A 16,802-nucleotide genomic window follows, 5' to 3' on the forward strand; every position below is an offset into this window, starting at 1 on the left:
CGGGATGGGGGCTGGTCACCAGACAGACCAGGCCATGATTAGAAGCTTGAAACTTTCAGCCCCACACCTCACTGTCCAGAGATGGGAGAAGGGCTGGAAATGGGAGCTCATAATTGATCATGCCTACCTGAGGAGGCCTCTGTAAAATCCCACATGAGGTTTAGGGAGCTTCCAGGTTGGTGAACACACCCACAGCAAGAGGGTGATGCACCCCAGCACCACAGGGCCTGATGCTGAGCTCAGCACCCTCCCGGACCTTGCCCTGTGTTCTCTCTTCAGCTGGCTGTTCATCTGCATGTGTTGCCCTGAGTTCTGTGAGCTGCTCTAGCAAATTCATGGAAACTGAGGAGGGGTCATGGGAACCTCTGATTTCTAGCCAATCGGTCAGAAGCACAGGTGGCAACTTGGACCTCTGATTGGCACCCCCAGGCAGCTAGTGTCAGAACTGAGTTAAATTCTAGGACACCCAGCTTGGGTCACAGAATTGCTTGCGGTGAGAAAAACCCATACACATCTGATGGGGAGAACTATTCTGTGGTAGAGGTATGAGGGGAAAGGAGACACACAGGAGGCAAAATCTTTTTTTTTACCCTCATATACAGATATTATATATTTCAGTTCTAAAATTCCATTTAGTTCTTTAAAAACAATTTCTATTACTCTACTGAGACTTAGTGTCTTTTCATTTAATATGAGCATCTTTTTTTTTTACACTCTTGAATGTAATCTTACCAGCTGCTTTAACATCTTTGGGGGGTTCTTGGGAGTTTGGTCTCCTACTTATTTTTTGAGAATGAGCCACGTTTTTGTTTACTTGTATATGCAGTAATTTTGTGTTATATCCTGCGCATTGTAATTGATGTGTAATTCATGTGTTGTACAAACTGACTTCTGTTTCACAGGCAGTTAATCTGGCTGAACTCAACTGCAAAAGTGTCTTCCCTGCAGTGGGAAGTAGTCAAATTTTAGTTAATTTCACTGTAGCTGTGCATACGCAGTTCAGTGGTCAGCCAGAGATGTGAGCAGTTTGTATACAGAATTTGAGAACCCCACCTGGCTGTCTTTTCTGTTATTTCCCTCTTCACTCTCAGAGGCTGTGCTGGCTCAAACCCTGTTCTTTGTATCTCCAAGCCAGAAAGATTGTCAATTTTCGTTGGAGTTTTACCTGCCTTGCATGGTGCAGACTGAGACCTGCCCTCAGACTCAGTGTGGTTAAAAAAAATAAAGGAAAAAGAAACTCACCCATTGTGGTACTTTTCTCCAACTGTTGATTCATCTCCAGTGTCTGCCTGCTTTTGATCACTTTCAGTAGCTAGTTTTTAAAGAGGTTTCCCTCCCACCCCCAAGAGCTTATACTTATTTGCATAAGAGATGGCTCAATAGGAGCTGTTTGGCCCTGCCAGAAATCTGAAGTTTCCCCACAACATTTTATAATGATATTTTCAAACATACACCAGAGTCAAAAGAATTTTACAATGGCAATCTAAATTGGACAGTTAAATTTTCCTATACTTTAACTTTATCATATATATATATATATATATATATATATATATATATATATATATCTCCACCCATTAATACACCTTATTTTTATACAGTTCAAAATAAACTGCAGCCATCAATATGCTCGCCTCTAAATCCTTTGGTCACAGACATCATTAACTAGAGCTCAACAACTGTTTAGTTTTTTTTCTTTTGATGTATTATTGACATACAATGGATGCACACATCTGAACTGTACATTCTTAGATTAAAAAAATCTTTATTGAACTATAATTTACATAAAATAAAAGTTACTGGTTTGCTGTATAATTCAAGGGGATTTGTGAAATAAAACCAATGTCACAATCATAGAAACATTTCTGTCACCCCCAAAATTCCTTCATGCAGCCAATCCCCTCTCTACACCCCTGCACTTATTTTTAAAGCCACCAGGTCTGCTCTGGGGGAAAGCCAGGGCGCCACTCCACAAATAGGAATTAGAGACGGAGGGGAGAGGCCTCCTGCCAAGTGGGTCCCGGAGGGAAGAGAAGAAAAGAATGGAAAAGTGGAGCCAGGGCTCAGGCTGGGCTCTTGAGAAGTTTCCAGGTTGTCTGTAGAAAGATGCTAAGTGGCTCATTGAGACCACATGGTCCAGTCCCCTCCCTAAAGGCAGACTCTACCAATCCAAGCACAGGTAGAGACGCCCATTTCTTGAGCCTGTTATGGTTCCAGAGGAGTTCAGGAAGCGAGAGTTTGTTCTCATGACCTTCAAGGACACAACCGTAGGCAGGCTCACCTACCTCTTTGAGCCTTAGTTTCTTTCTTTGTAAAATGAGCTTCCTCCCGGGGTGAAGTGTCGACTCACCCCTGTGGTTTATACTGACTTGGACTCCAACCCCATCCTCAGTCCCACTAACTACCACGAGGACCTGTCCTTCCCAGAGACAGTGGGCGCGGACCCGGGACTCACAGGGCTGGAAGTATACAGGTGAGTCACTCGGGGTGTGCGTGAGAGACTGGGCCCAGGGGTGAGGCCTTCCCTCTGAACAGAACCCCCTTCCGGTGGCAACAGAGGCCTGTTGGCCACCCCACTACAGCCTATCTATGCATCTTCCAGAAACAACCTGCGCCGAGTAGTTTAGAAGCAGATTTGTGGGAAAATGCTAATTTTTCAAAGGGCACGGTTTTCATTTGGTACACCTGAATTACCATTCTCTAAGTGCCCCGGAGAGAGACTGCCAGTTCCAAGCACTGTTACTTACTGAGAATAAGAATCTCTGTAATTTATATTTACGGAATCCTTGTCAGTGTTTAAGAGCACCACTTCATTTGATTCTTACAACAATGCCATGAGTCAGGAAGGAGGGGTATTATCCCCACTTAACAGATGAGAAAATGAAGACTCAGAGGCATCACATGATGTGCCTTGAGGTGTCAGTGTGGAGGGAGCACAGCTGGGACCGGACAGCTCGAGCCCTGAGTGCCTTGGAGCAGACTCACCCCTCAGGTTCCGTCAGATCTCAAGCCATCACCCAGGTGGCCATCTGTCTTTGTTCAAGATGGCTGAATTAGCAAACCTGGGAAGGAATATATTTTATATTGTACCCCTGAATGCATTCATAGATGTACAAGTTGAACAAAAATAACCTTACTTTGTGATACACAGATATTTTCTACTTTATTTCACTTAAGGGTGCTGGTCATAACCCCCCCTAAATTGATCTCATGATTCACAGAAGGGTTGTGCCCTGCAACTTGAAAAAACATTGTTCTAGAACACTCAGATTACAAGGCTCATTTATACAGCTTTATCGAGAAACTTGGATTTAAAATTTTCCTTCTTGGTACCAAATGTTTTCACTGATTTGTGGAATATAATAATAAAGCAAAATTGAAGGAGCAAAACAGCAGACTCCCAGACTCCAAGAGGGGACTAGTGGTTACCAAAGGGGAGGGGTTGAGGAGGGCGGGTGGGGAGGGAGGGAGAAGGGGATTGAGGGGCATTGTGATTAGCACACATAATATAGGGGGGTCACGGGAAGGCAGTACAGCAGGGAGAAGACAAGGAGTGACTCTATAGCATGTTACTACACTGATGGACAGTGACTGCAAAGGGGTGTGTGGGGGGGACTTGATAATATGGGTAAGGTTGAAACCACAATGTTGCTCATGTGAAACCTTAGTAAGATTGTATATTAATGATACCTTAATTTAAAAAATTTCCTTCTTGGTTGCCTTTAGCTTTTAAATAAAATCTGCACGTCTGTGCACACTATCTAAGGATGAGGCACAAGAAGGTTCCTCTAGCACAAAGTTAATACTTCACCACCTAGAGATGCTTTGTGCTCTGGATGGACCTCAGGCATCTTCCACTTGTCTTTGAACTCTGCCTCTGCCCGCCCCCAACCCCCTCGTTTGCATCAGGATGACACGTGATTCAATCTGGCCAATTAGGTGTGTGGGGGGGGATTTCTGCTGGAGCTAGTGAAAAAAGAAGTCTTTTCTTTCCTCTGGAATGACTAGCTGGGAGTACTAATGGGCCTGGAATTGGTAGGAGACCGCAGAGGAGGGCAATTTCAGCCTCCAGGTGGAGGGAGTTTGCTTGAGAATGATGTTCATATTCTGAAAGCAGAGCTGAGACTTGGAGATAGTTACACTGTGATCCTTTGGCTTCAGCCTTCACTGGATTTATGTTAGTCTCTTCTGCTGCTTAAGCCTAAGTAATCTGCTTTGAGTAAAAGCATCCTAATGTATTCTTCCATAAAAATATTAATGAAATATTGAATAATATTAGAGGCTTTTAAATTTTAGTCAATTATCTGAAAAAAACACAATTAGCATTTAGCTGTCATGTTAATTTCTAAGGAACTATAAATAGAGCCACTCAGAGACTGTACAGTGGTATCACCTGTGTCTTCAGGGCCACAAAGGGACACGCACTAGTTGTGTGGCCTTGACCCTCATTTCTCCCTCCCTTAACGTGAAGTCACTACTTCCTGTCCCACAGTATGCTGCATAGAAAGTTACATAGGATCATAATCCATAATGAATTCCCTATGAATGCAGTTTCTCCTTTGCATTTCCCTTCTGCGTTTCTCCTTATTCTTGTATATTAAAAAGAGTGGTCCAGATGCCTTCCTGTTGTTCATAATTTTCAATGGTGTTCTCTGAAAAACTGCTACAAAGGAAGCAGGAGAAACTGAGCCAAGTACCTTAGGCTGATCAACTTTGGTCAGACTGCAGTTTCAGAGAAGCTGCTGGTCTGAAGAGAATAAAGTGTACAGTGGACGCAGTAGGATTCTGCAGTGCGACTTGCCTTGGGACTCTGTAAGATACGGATTGTGCCCAGACTTGCAATGCTTTGGTCCCATCTGCTCGCCACCTCTCATTGCTGCACGAGACATCCTTGTTCCGTCATTTCCCAGCCCCTCATTTCCTGGGCTGCCCCTCATCCTCCCCCTCTCCAGCATCTTCTCTGTTGCCTTCTGACGCTCAGCCTGATCCCTCTGCTGTTTTAGATCTAGTCCATGGAAACAACAGAACATTCTTAACGTGGCAGTTTTCAGCCCTGCATGCTCTCACTTGAAAGGTACCTGTGCTTGTCAGGCTCTGGGTTTAATAATCCAGTGGCTCAGTCCTGCATGCTAATGTGACATTTAGTGGTTGACTTTATGTGCCGCTAGCTGCTTCTGTCACGCCAACCATGATTGGCTGTTACAGAGGCTGAAAGTGCATCCCGTTTGTGGCTGCCATGACGAATCACACACACAGGGCCTGCTTCCTGGCTGGAGCCTGGGAGCATCTGCCACACTTGCTGCCTGCTTCCTCACGGCAGCACTGTCTGGGTGCAGATCCCAACTCTGGCACTTGCCAGTTGTGTGACTTTGGACAAGGAATCTCCTTAGTTTCTCCATCTGTATGATGGGGGTAATTAATAACAGTACCTCCTGGACTGGGTCACTATGAATATTCAATTAACTAATACACATAAAAGACATAGAACAGTACCTGGCACACAGCAAGTGCCTAATACTTGCTGGTCAATGCCACTGCTCGGGGACCAGCATGGGCAGGCTGCCTCCATGGGGAGCCTGGTCGTGTGCACTGCAGGTGGCTCCTGGGAGCAAACGGCTGCATTGAAACCCCTTTCTGATCTGTCTCATCTTTTGTTTTGTGTGTGAATCCTATTACATAAGCAATGGTCATTCAAGACATTACTAGCTGATGGAAAGATAGTAAGAAATTATAGTTTTGTTTGTAGTTCATCTTGGATGGTGCTTGAAGTACGTGGGCTATTACACTTAGAAAACTTGAAGGTTTTATCATAATGGGATCTGACCTTTCAATATTTTAGATTTAATCCTATACAAATTAAACTATTTTATTTCTGCCAGTCATGAGTTCCTGCACAGACTTTTGTCATACTTTGTCATTATGGTATCATCCACCTGTCAATACAATTGCTACATGTTATGAATAAAGAATTTCTATCTAACCTTTTTCTTGGAGGTATTAATCACTTAAAAGCAAGTATTCTCAAGGAATTCCCTTCCTTGAATTAATAAGGAAGGGGGTACAGTTGTGATTCTTCTGTAACGAGGGAAAAAGTCAAATGCCCTAAGATTTGAATCAAACACCCAGATCATCCCAAAATGGTTCACAATGTATCAAATATTAGAGATCATTTCCCTTAGAAAGTAAACTTTTAATTTAATGTGGAAAAAAAAGTTGTGACAAAAATCAAAGATCCACATCTTAAGCACGCTGAATCTGGTGCAGAAACCATATTCATTTGAAAAGTTATTCAATATTAGTAATTTCTATTAAGGATTTCTATATAACTTCTACACAAGAACCTACTTAAGTGAAGCTTGGCCCCGCTGCTCACTGTGGGATCTCATGGACATTATTTAACAGAAGGCTGACATGAGGATTAAATGTAATGCACAGGAGCCAAAACATAGGAAGTGCTCAGGAAACACTGGGTGTTATCATTATTGTGGTAAAGTGGAAAAATACAGCCTCCCAAATCACTGAACTTTAAGGCTGATTTCTATCAATTACAGTTAAAAGCAGACAGCTTCTCCCAGGAGTGTGATGATAAAAGGTAATAAATCTCCATCCCTCACCCCAAGAAAAGAGCTGGTGCAGACCATTCCTCTCTTCAGTCATCATGTGTCAGAGTTGATAATTTTCTGCCTAAATATTTTTAGGTCTCCCAAATGCCCAGTCATTCAGAATATTCTGCTGAGATTCATCATCGCGTACGAAAACCTCATTTAGACGTATGGCTACATATTCTTCTCTATAAAAGGATGTTGGGTACAATTTCAAAGCAGGAGAAACCTTTTTATGAAAAAAAGGCATTGGATCCTTTTGTCCACATGCAGAGAAACTTCTTAATGAGCTGATAAGTCTCCTACATCAGTTTATGAAGAAACAACAGACTGGATTCTTTTATGTGGAGGTGTGCCCACAGTAGGTATAGAGTCACTGGATAAAGTGTTTTCATGAGATGTGGAAGGGCAGGAGGAGGTGAGAAAAAAAGAATAAAAGGTGGCATTACAGCTACAGGCAGACAGAAGGGAGGTGAGGCTGTCTGCAGTTAGGGAGAAATAATTATTAAAGCCCAACCAACCTGAGAATAATGGAAACAGTTTTCCCAAACATTAGCAGACATCTTTGATGATGCTTTTTGTAGCACTTTGGGTAATTTGGCCAGTCCCATTTAAAAAAGATCCAGATGGGGTAAACCACTTGCTTTCTGTGTTCTCAAGCACATGGTACTGACCCTGACTGTGTTGGCCTGGCTCAGCCCTGCCCTCCCGGGGCCCACGCTGACCAGGACCAGGAGCACAGGAGGCTCTTAGGAGTTGGGTATGGACACCTACCGAGCACACACCTCTTGACCATGGACTTCCCCTAATGTCACGTTGACGTACCTACCCAGCCAATTGCACGAAACTTGTCTGTTTCCAGATGGGCCCTCTGGGTCCTCACTGAGTCTAGAGAAAGCTTACTCCAAGTGTGGACTATAGACCAGGGCTGGTCTGTGATGAATACAGAAGGTAAAAGTGAGCATTTAGAAACTTTCATAGCAATGTAACGGTGCTGTGACAGTAAGCACCTGATTCTGTATTCTACAGAAGTATGTGTCTACAATGGATTGGGGTGGTGGCCCATCTCCTAAGATGCCATCCGCCACACTGCCCAGAACCTTGGCCGTCTGGCAGCACAGAACAGCCTCTGGGTGCTGCAGGACCTGTGTTCAAACACTGGTGAGAGCATTTTCTGGAGGTATAACCTTGGACAAGCACTTTACGTTTTTGAATCCAAGTTTTTCTTACCAGGAAAATGAAGATAATTCTAATGAATCAACTCTAACAGCTGTTCTAAACACTTTCACATACTAACTAGACACCCTCAATAACCCTCTGCAGTGGGTAGTAACCCCCCCCCCACTGCATAGTTGAGGGGACCAAGGCACAGAGATGTCAATTAACCTGGTCTAGGTCACAAAGCAGGTTAAGTGGCAGAGCTGGGATTCAAAGACTGGCAGCCTAACTCCAGCTCTGACCCACTTTGCAGTTTTGTGAATCAGATGAGCAATGTCCCTGGGCGACCCCACGAGGAGCCTGCCTGGCAGACCCCCATGACTGCCAGCTGTCCATTGGCAGCTGCCATTTCGACAGCTGGTCCTGAGCAGCCCAGGCTTTTGGAGTCCTGCTCTGAGCAGGCTGGCTGCATAGTCACGGTAACACTGTCCAGGCCGGCTGGGAGGCTCTCTGTGCACTGCCTGGCAGCTCATGCCGCCCCTCCCTGGATGGGCCCCCCGTGCAGCTGATGTTCATGGGTTCTTTGCACAGTCCATTGGTCACACAACCCAGACTGCTGGGCTGGCCCCACCATTACATGAGCCTCTCCTGCCAGCCCAGGGAGCCCTCCCCACTGCCTTCCCGGAAGGCAGTTTGCCTTCTAGGAAGAAGACAGGGTCAGAAAAGACTTAAACCTTAATTTTTCTCAGCCATGGAATGAACTGTTTGAACTAATTTGGTGGCTTTTCAATTATAGGAAGGAATAATCAATTATAGTCCTCAGTGGGGGGGGTGGAGGGGCGGGACACTGCATCTCCTACAGGAAAAGGACTACATGGGCACCTTAGCCTGTAAGAAACCCTTATCGCCCTGAATTCTTGCTTTTCTTCAGTGGACTTTGTTCAAAACAACTCCTTTCAACTGCTTCTTTCTCCATAAAAATAATATTCCTCTCCTTTGTTCATTGGACTTGCCTATGGGTTTGCCATAGCGTGCATGTCCCCATTTGCAATTCTCTCTTTATGAATAAACCCATTTATACTGGTAAGATAATTTCTTTTTAAAGTTAACAATCCAGTATGTAAAATAGGTAAAGCCAAGGATGCCCTGATGGGAGGGGGCCCGCAGCCCCATCCTCCTAGATTCCTCCTGTTGCCCAGCGCCCTACCCCACCAAGTTCCTTTGGTGAAAATCCCAGGCCTCTGAGGAACAGCTTGAAAACCAAAGAGAATCTACATTACCTAGGAGAGTCTGAGTCCTACGTACAAAGTAGGTACACACGGCCGGAAGACACTCAAGGCTTTGAGCCCAGCCAGCTGTATGCCAGGGGGACATTCGGAACCTTTCTGGGCTTCTGTTTCCTCACCTGTGAACTGAAGGCAGCAGATCAGGTCACCTTTCAGGGTTTCTTCTAAGTAAAGTACTCGTGTGCTTCTGTACGATTCTGTGAACTGTCTCCTGTGGAGATCTGTGGGGATGGCAGGAGCACGCGTCCGCTCTGGAAAGGTGGGTAGTCTGGTCAAGCGGGACCCACCTGTAAGTGTGGGGCGGCCAGTGAGGGGCGGGGGAGGGTGAAGAGCCTCGCGGAGCTGCAGGGCAGTGAGGGACCACATCCCTCCTTGTGTGTGGAGCGTAGCCACCCCGCCTCAGTGACAGATCCAGGTACACCCGCAGCCTCACAGAGACACGCTGAGAAAGCTGAGGGGCCTGGCTGAGACAGCAGACGGTCACGCTTCTCTGACACACTTCAGTTGAATGAAGAGCATCTTTCCCGATGGAATACAACACACAGCCAACCTTAGATCCAGCAGAGCTGACACCACCATGAGATTCCACATTACTGTGAGGATAACTTCATGTCTTTATATTCTCTTAACGTGGTGAATTTTAATAGCTTTCATACCAAAGCACAGAAAAGTGAATTAGGAAAATATCTTCTTTAGTGAGACTGTTAATAATGACCAAAGTATGACCAACATCCATGTTCACAAGAGAGACTTTTGCAAAGAGTTTCATAGGAATGCAGATTAAACTTCAAGGGTAAACGCCCAGTACAAACAAGAAAGACTCAAAGTCTTACACCTAAATTCCATAGCGCCTTCAGATCCTCAGGAGGGAACCCACATGTTCCCGTGGGTGTCTGGTGCTCTGACATAAGGAATGTTCCAAATCCATGGCCGATCTGAGGGGGGAAAAATATTACACGTGTAAAATATTTGAACAAGATAATAGAAATTTACTCACCTGATAGGATAAAACCACTTGAGTCTACAAATTGTAAAGAATCTTTCCTAAACCAACCCCAGACAATAGCTCATTTCAGACAATGGCTTTAGTAAGGGTCGTGTTGAGACATGGGTGAGTGAACCCAGAAGCGGGCAAGCAGAAACCTGGAGGGTGGGGAGCACAGTCTGGCTTGCCACTTACACTGACGAATCACTTCACCTCTCTGAGCCTCTCTTTCCTTACCTTTATGTCACAAAGCTATCGTAAGGATTAAATGAGATAAATCTGTGCAAGACAGTGTTTAGGATAAAGAATCTAACAAAGGGGAGCTATTATTTTCTTCTTTTAAGAAGCTGGAGAAACCCACGGTAAGAGTTGGTACCGTCAAGACCCATTTCCCTGCTCTGGTCACAGTCACATATGACCAGGATGCCCCAGATCACATCTATGAGTTGTTTTCGTTCTGTTCCTTAAGGTTAATCAGTGAAGTATGACGTGTCTGTATATGATTGCAGACCAATGTCAAAGAAGCAATATGTCTTGAAATGATACAAAGTTAAGAACACTGAAGACCAATGTTCAAATCCTGGCCTCATCCTTCTCTGCACCCTGGGGAAGGCATTTGGATTTTGGCCACAGGTTTCTCATCTGTGAAATGGGAATTAACTATATTAGTGACTTCCCAGGATATTGTGAATCTATGTCAGCGAACACCTGTGGAAGTCCCTGGAATGTCGTGGGTGCTCAAAAAATGTGAACTTTTCCTTCCAAGTCATGTTTCAGAAATTGGAACAAATTAACTTTACTATACACTATTACTGTGAGAGGTCAAACCATTTCAAAAGAACCATAATAGTATGTGTAGAGTGTAACTACAGTGCAAGGATTAAATACCAGTCCCTGTGCTATTTGCTCTGCTAATTATGAAACACAGCACCACTGATGGGCTGAGTGCTTAGAGCAGCCTGGCCACTTAGCAGGTCTGCTGAGGTGGACCATCCACTGGAGCAGCTGCTCAGCACTGCACACCGCCCGTTGAGGAGGCTTTCTCCTCCTGCACAAAGGCAGATGGTAGCCCAGAGGATGGAGGACTGCTTGGCAAACGATGTGAGGCTCTTCTTACAGCCCTGCTGCTGTTGTTGAATAATCAGGACACAAGCAGTGGCAGCTGGCAGGACGCACGGGAGAAGCAAGTCACCAGCACTCTGGTATTGTCTTTGGCCTTGAGACGGTGTAAAAGCATGAATCACTTTTTGTTGAGAAGCTTTTTAGAGAGCGGGGTACACGCTTGTTTCATGAAAGGCTGAGGGCTGCAGGGCGGGAGCACCGTGAAGGTGCTGGACACGCCCAGCGACTTCCCTGGCCTCAGGAAAGCACCTGCTCTCTTCCTCTGGGAACGCCAGCTTCTGCGGCTGGATTTCTCCACATTTACCCATCTTTTCCTGCAACCATAGTAACATGGGTAGGGTGCAGCTCTGTGGGGTAGCATCAGCTCTGCGTCATCCCCGAGGTGGAGGCTACCCTGGTTCCACTGTTCAAGTAGCTGTTAGATTCTTTACCAGTGTGAGGCTTGTGAAGCAAGCATTTGTTAGTCAGCCAGTAACTTCAGGGGCACCACTTCATTCATTCCTGTCCCCCAGAATTAGCCAACAGTGACCAGGTAAGGACCTGGTAACCACTCTACCGGCAAATCCCGATGCTCGGCTTTATAAACGAGCACATTCCTGTACCTCTGGGCTGCTCCTTTCCCATGCTGGCTGAGATGCCTGCCCCTACCTTGTGGGAAAGCCACAAAAAGGGCTAACAGGAAGGGGAAGGGACAGTAGCTGTGAGTCTGTTGTGTGCCTATACCCGTTACTACTGGCTTAGATGAAGGCCTGTCATAAGCAATCCTCCTATACCGTCCCAGGAGAGAACTTGCCTCATGGTATAGTCATGCATGTATTTGAGATACTTGCTGAGCACTGGTTAGATGTCAGGTACTCTGTGGGACAGAGCCGAGGGGCCCTAATAGTTTACAGTCCAGTGGGACAGGCGGGCAGGCAGACAGGCAGACAGGCATGCCACAGTGCTGGAATTCTGAACTTCACCATGTCTACACAACAGTTCCCGAGGTGACCTGACAGAAGAATGGCTGGTGCTCTTTCCCAGGACCCACCATCAGGGAGCTTTTCTCAGTAGGTCTGGGCGGGGGCCTGGTAATTTGCGTTTCTACCATATTGTGTTCTTGACACAATCAGAGTTTGGGATCTGAGGTTGAAAGAGATGAAAAGGTGGCCTTTTTTGGAGTACAACAGAAAGATTTAAAACAGAATGACATCAGATGTGTGTGGCAGCAGCGCAGAGAATGGCATCCAGCAGGAGGAGACCGGAACCAGGCAGATGAACAGGCCACGCAGTCCAGGTGAGACACGAGGAGGCCATGCCAGGAAGCTGGGGATGAGGGCAGCCCGTGGAGTTTATCTCCGTGTGCCTCTATCCCATCTGTCCCTGTGGTCAGGGACCCTGTGCACCTTACACCTCTTGTAACTCCACAAATTAGCCCTCCATGAGCAGGACGCACAGTGTAAGGGTGAAGGGGTGTGGACGCAGGACGCAGGCTGTTCAGGCGGCCCTGACCAGGTTAACCTGAGGGCTTAGGCTCCTTGTGTGTAAAGTGGGGGTTATACCAGTACCTATATGGCTGCCTACTGAGGATTCAGCAAACTAATTCATGTCAGTGTTCACAGCGGCTCCCAGCATGTAATAAGGACTTGGTGAGTGCTAGCTGCACTCAACTCAGTGGGTAAGGACTGTCCTGAGCCTACATGCTGTCTAGGTCCTAAGAGGTTCTTTAACAACCAGACAAACCGAGTAAAGTGTAACATCCTGTTCTACTTAGCCAGGCAGTAAGCTCTTTCTCCTAATCCTCTAATAAATGCCCCTTGTATTAAGGACTTACGACTCTACCTCTGCTTACCCCCAGGCCCAAACACACAAACACATTTCTCACTGTCTTCTTTTTAGGGGAACTTGATATACTACCTCAAGAAGCCACTGTCACATGAGCCATCACTTGTAATTCCCTTCTTACATCAGGCACAGAGTGTGTGTGTGTGTGTGTGTGTGTGTGTGTGATCACAAAGAGGTGAGAGGTGAGCCAATTAGTAAGATTTTTGAGGCCATTTTACTTTAGCCTACCCTGAAATCAAGGCATTTATAAAAGGTTTGTCCGCATGCAATTTGGAAGAGAAGCTCAAAAGTATTTTACACTGGGTTACCGACCTAGTAGAAACCCGGTCATTTGTGATTACACTATCAGTGTTATCTAAAACCCATTAACACCCTTCTCAGTGAAGAACCCCCATGTCAATCTCTGATTAAAATAAAGCAAAAGAGAACAATCTACCTGGTGGGAGGAATAATTCAAATTGCTAAAAGCCAAATACTTATTTCAAGATAATCTGATAAATTATTTTTACTTGGATAATTCTAGATTTCCTTAAGCTGTTTACGAAGTAATTTTTAAAGCTAAGCTGGAACTTTAGATCCAGCCTTCTGTTTGTGCCATCAAACAAAAATAGATTTTACTAAAGGAGATGATCAAAATCATGTCTAAAAAACATTTTGGTTGTTGGTTATATGAGTACATAATGTCCCCCATTTTGCCTCTTAGCCCACAAAGCCTAAAATATTTATCTGATCCTTTAAGAAAAAAGTTTTCTGACTTCTACTTTTGTAAAAATATCATTTTTTTCTCCAAACTAATGTAGGAATTCAATAAAATCCCAATCAACCCACCAAAAAAAAAAAAACATTTTGGTTGCCTCATTAAAAAAAAATTTCTAAAGATCTTTCAAAAACAGGTCCTTAAAAATTTTAATGAAACATAACAAAATGATTTTAAGTGACCTACCTCTTATGCACTTTCTCTGAATTAGAAAAATGAATCACCTGCGTCTCTTACAAAAATACTTTATGAATATGAATATCTATTTAGCAAGGTCTCTGATTGTCTGGATGAAGTTTATTCTTATACTATCTTAATGCAAGGAATTATTTTAAATTAAGCAAACAGTAGGGGGAATGGTAAGCCATTTGGGAGCCAATGGTTTTAAGCACTTAGAGGATTATATACACTATGTATGTGCTTAATCATGCATATCTCATGTGCTAAGAAGGTTTTAGGGACCTCTTCTGCAGGGCAATTACATACACAGCCTATTAGCTTAGCTCTAGACACTTAAAACTTAAAAAAATTTGAAATACACCTGCAAAAGATTATGTACAACCTGGCAGATACCAGCTTAACTAGATCAGTAATAATCAGGCAGACTGATAGCACGTGACTCCTTATATGACGCAGCGAGAACACCACAGTGTCACCTCTGCAGTATTCTTGGCGGAAGTGCATAATCTGGATCTAATTATGAAGAAAGAGTGGACAAACCAAATGTACACTGTCCCTCAAAGTCTATAAAATAACTGGTCTGTGCTTGACAAAGTGTTAACATCATAAAACACCAACAAAAACCTGTGGAACTGTTCCAACATCATGGAGACTAAAGAGACATGCTGGCCAAATACAACATGTAACCCGGGAATTCTCTTTTGCTATAAAGGATGCTACTGGGGCAACCGATGGAATCTGAATTAATTCTATAGATCACAGCATTCAGTCAATGTTGATTCCTGATTTTGAGAATTGTACTGTGGTAATATAAGAGAGTGTTTTTATTTTTAGGAAATACTTAATTATTTAGAGATAAAGGGGGACATCATGTTTGCAACTTTCTCAAATGGACCCTAAAAAAGTTAACATGAGAAAGATTGTGCAAATTAAAATACTGACATTTGGGGAACCTGAGTGAAAGGTATGTGGGAATCTTTGTACTTACAACTTTTTTAAAGTCTGAAATTATGTCAAAAATTGAAAGAATACTATACATATGCCACGTGTATTAAAAAAAAGAAACGGACCACTTTTAAGAAAAAGAAAAAATTATAAAGAATTATAGTGGACCCTTTGAACAATGCAAAGATTAGAGGCGCTAAGCCCCCACCCTCAAAAAACACACACACGCAGTTGAAAATCCACGTATAACTTTTGACTCCCGAAAACTTAACTATAAGAGCCTACTGTTGACTGGAAGCCTTAGTGATAGCAAACAGTTGATTAATAAATATTTTGTGTGTTTTATGTATTATATAGTCTGTACTCTTACAATAAAGCAAGCTAGAGAAAAATATTGTATTCTCCAAATTGTCACAAATCTCCAGAAAATATTCCGATGTATTTATTGGGGAAAAAAATCTGTGCATAAGTGGATCCATTGCAGTTCAAACCTATTTTGTTCAAGGGTCAACTGTAGAACTAAAACTTTGAAGCTCTGTATGTTCAATTACTTCTTAAACTTGACAGCGAACGTACTAGTTCAAATAAAATAGGCTTTACTTAACCTTACTTCCTTTTACTCTCTCAATAGTGTAATCCAACAACAAAAAGAATGTTAAGTTAAAAAGGAAGTGCTAATGCTTTTCATACAGAGCTCAGGAGAGACCGCATACTGATCTACCCCACTTTCTCTTCAGGCTCAGGGTCACACAGTGAGTGGGACATACAGGCATAATTTATGTTAGGTTTAGAAGGTTGCTGACTGTGCTTTATAAAAGCGTTCTTTTTAAAACTATAGCTCCTGTTAGTAAAATTCTGGGCTGGGGGTGGTGAGTACAAGGCCCAAAGCCAGATTCGAGGAGGCCAAGCCTAAGGCCATCATAGGCAGTCCCACCTCCAATATGTCTACTCAGGAGAATTCAGGTTGAAAAAAATGAGAGAGAGAGGTTGGGTTAAGTGTAACTTTTCAGAAGAGCACTTTAAACTTCATGAAGGCAAGAGTTCGCGTTTGTCTTCCTCACTGACATTCCGAGCACTGAGACAGGGTCTGCAAAGAGCTGGTTTCTCAAGAACACAGCTGTGGGGGGAGTAAGAAGGCAGCAAGTACTGCATGAGGCAAGGTGCACCTGGAGCTGGGCTTTAATTTTTGCTTTATTAATTTCTTGGTTTCAGAATGTCTGATGGTCACTTCTATTGAACTGGAATTTGTTTACAGCAGTGTCTTTGCTATGCTTTTTGTACAGTTTTCGGATTGAAAAAATACTGAACAAGATCTTAGATGTGTTAAGCAGTAGTTTGAAAATGAAGGGCTTTTCAAATGTTCTTAACCACTCACTTCTAGATCTTACTAAGGTGCCTTATTATATAGTCCATATGACCCCCTTGAATGTTAGCAAAATATGAATTGGTGATATCTGAATTATTGGTGTTATTCTATCTGCTATTGAAGCAGTGTGGAAGGTAAAGTACTACTGATAAAAAATAAAATGTTCCAACCTTTAATTTTTCAAAGGAAATGCATAAAAATTAGAAAATGCTGCTAAACAATGGAAAGCATTCTGCTTGCTGGCCAAATAAAAGATTCATCATTACATGGTCTCAGACACCACCAGCTGTAAACTTTTAAGTTCTTGGGAACGTTTTTCATTGGAACTGAAGGGACCTCATGATATTTTTAAGGCTTTTCTGTCTGTTCCATTCTTGCTTTCAAAGTTATTTGGAGATTAGGATTTAACTGCGGGAGTGGAATTCCAGCCAAGATTCTGGGCTGGGGGTGGTGAGTACAAGGCCCAAAGCCAGATTCGAGGAGGCCAAGCCTAAGGCCATCACAGGCAGTCCCACCTCCAATATGTCTACTCAGGAGAATTCAGGTTGAAAAAAATGAGAGAGAGAGAAGGAACATG

At 43.7% G+C, this 16,802-nt stretch overlaps 1 protein-coding gene across 2 annotated transcripts in view; it reads right to left on the reverse strand.

Moving 5' to 3' along the window:
• Nucleotides 1-9,779: 9,779 nt before the first annotated feature.
• Nucleotides 9,780-16,802, reverse strand: part of TDP1 (tyrosyl-DNA phosphodiesterase 1) — a 98,900-nt gene continuing 91,877 nt past the window's right edge. For both annotated transcript variants that reach the window (XM_036882338.2, XM_036882337.2), the window contains exon 16: nucleotides 9,780-9,981. In XM_036882338.2, coding sequence (XP_036738233.2) covers nucleotides 9,908-9,981 — 74 coding nt within the window. In that variant the 3' untranslated portion in view covers nucleotides 9,780-9,907. The remainder of the gene's footprint in view (nucleotides 9,982-16,802) is intronic.

The sequence above is a fragment of the Manis pentadactyla genome, chromosome 11, assembly GCF_030020395.1.
Source record: "Manis pentadactyla isolate mManPen7 chromosome 11, mManPen7.hap1, whole genome shotgun sequence".
Classification (NCBI taxonomy): Eukaryota; Metazoa; Chordata; class Mammalia; order Pholidota; family Manidae; genus Manis; species Manis pentadactyla.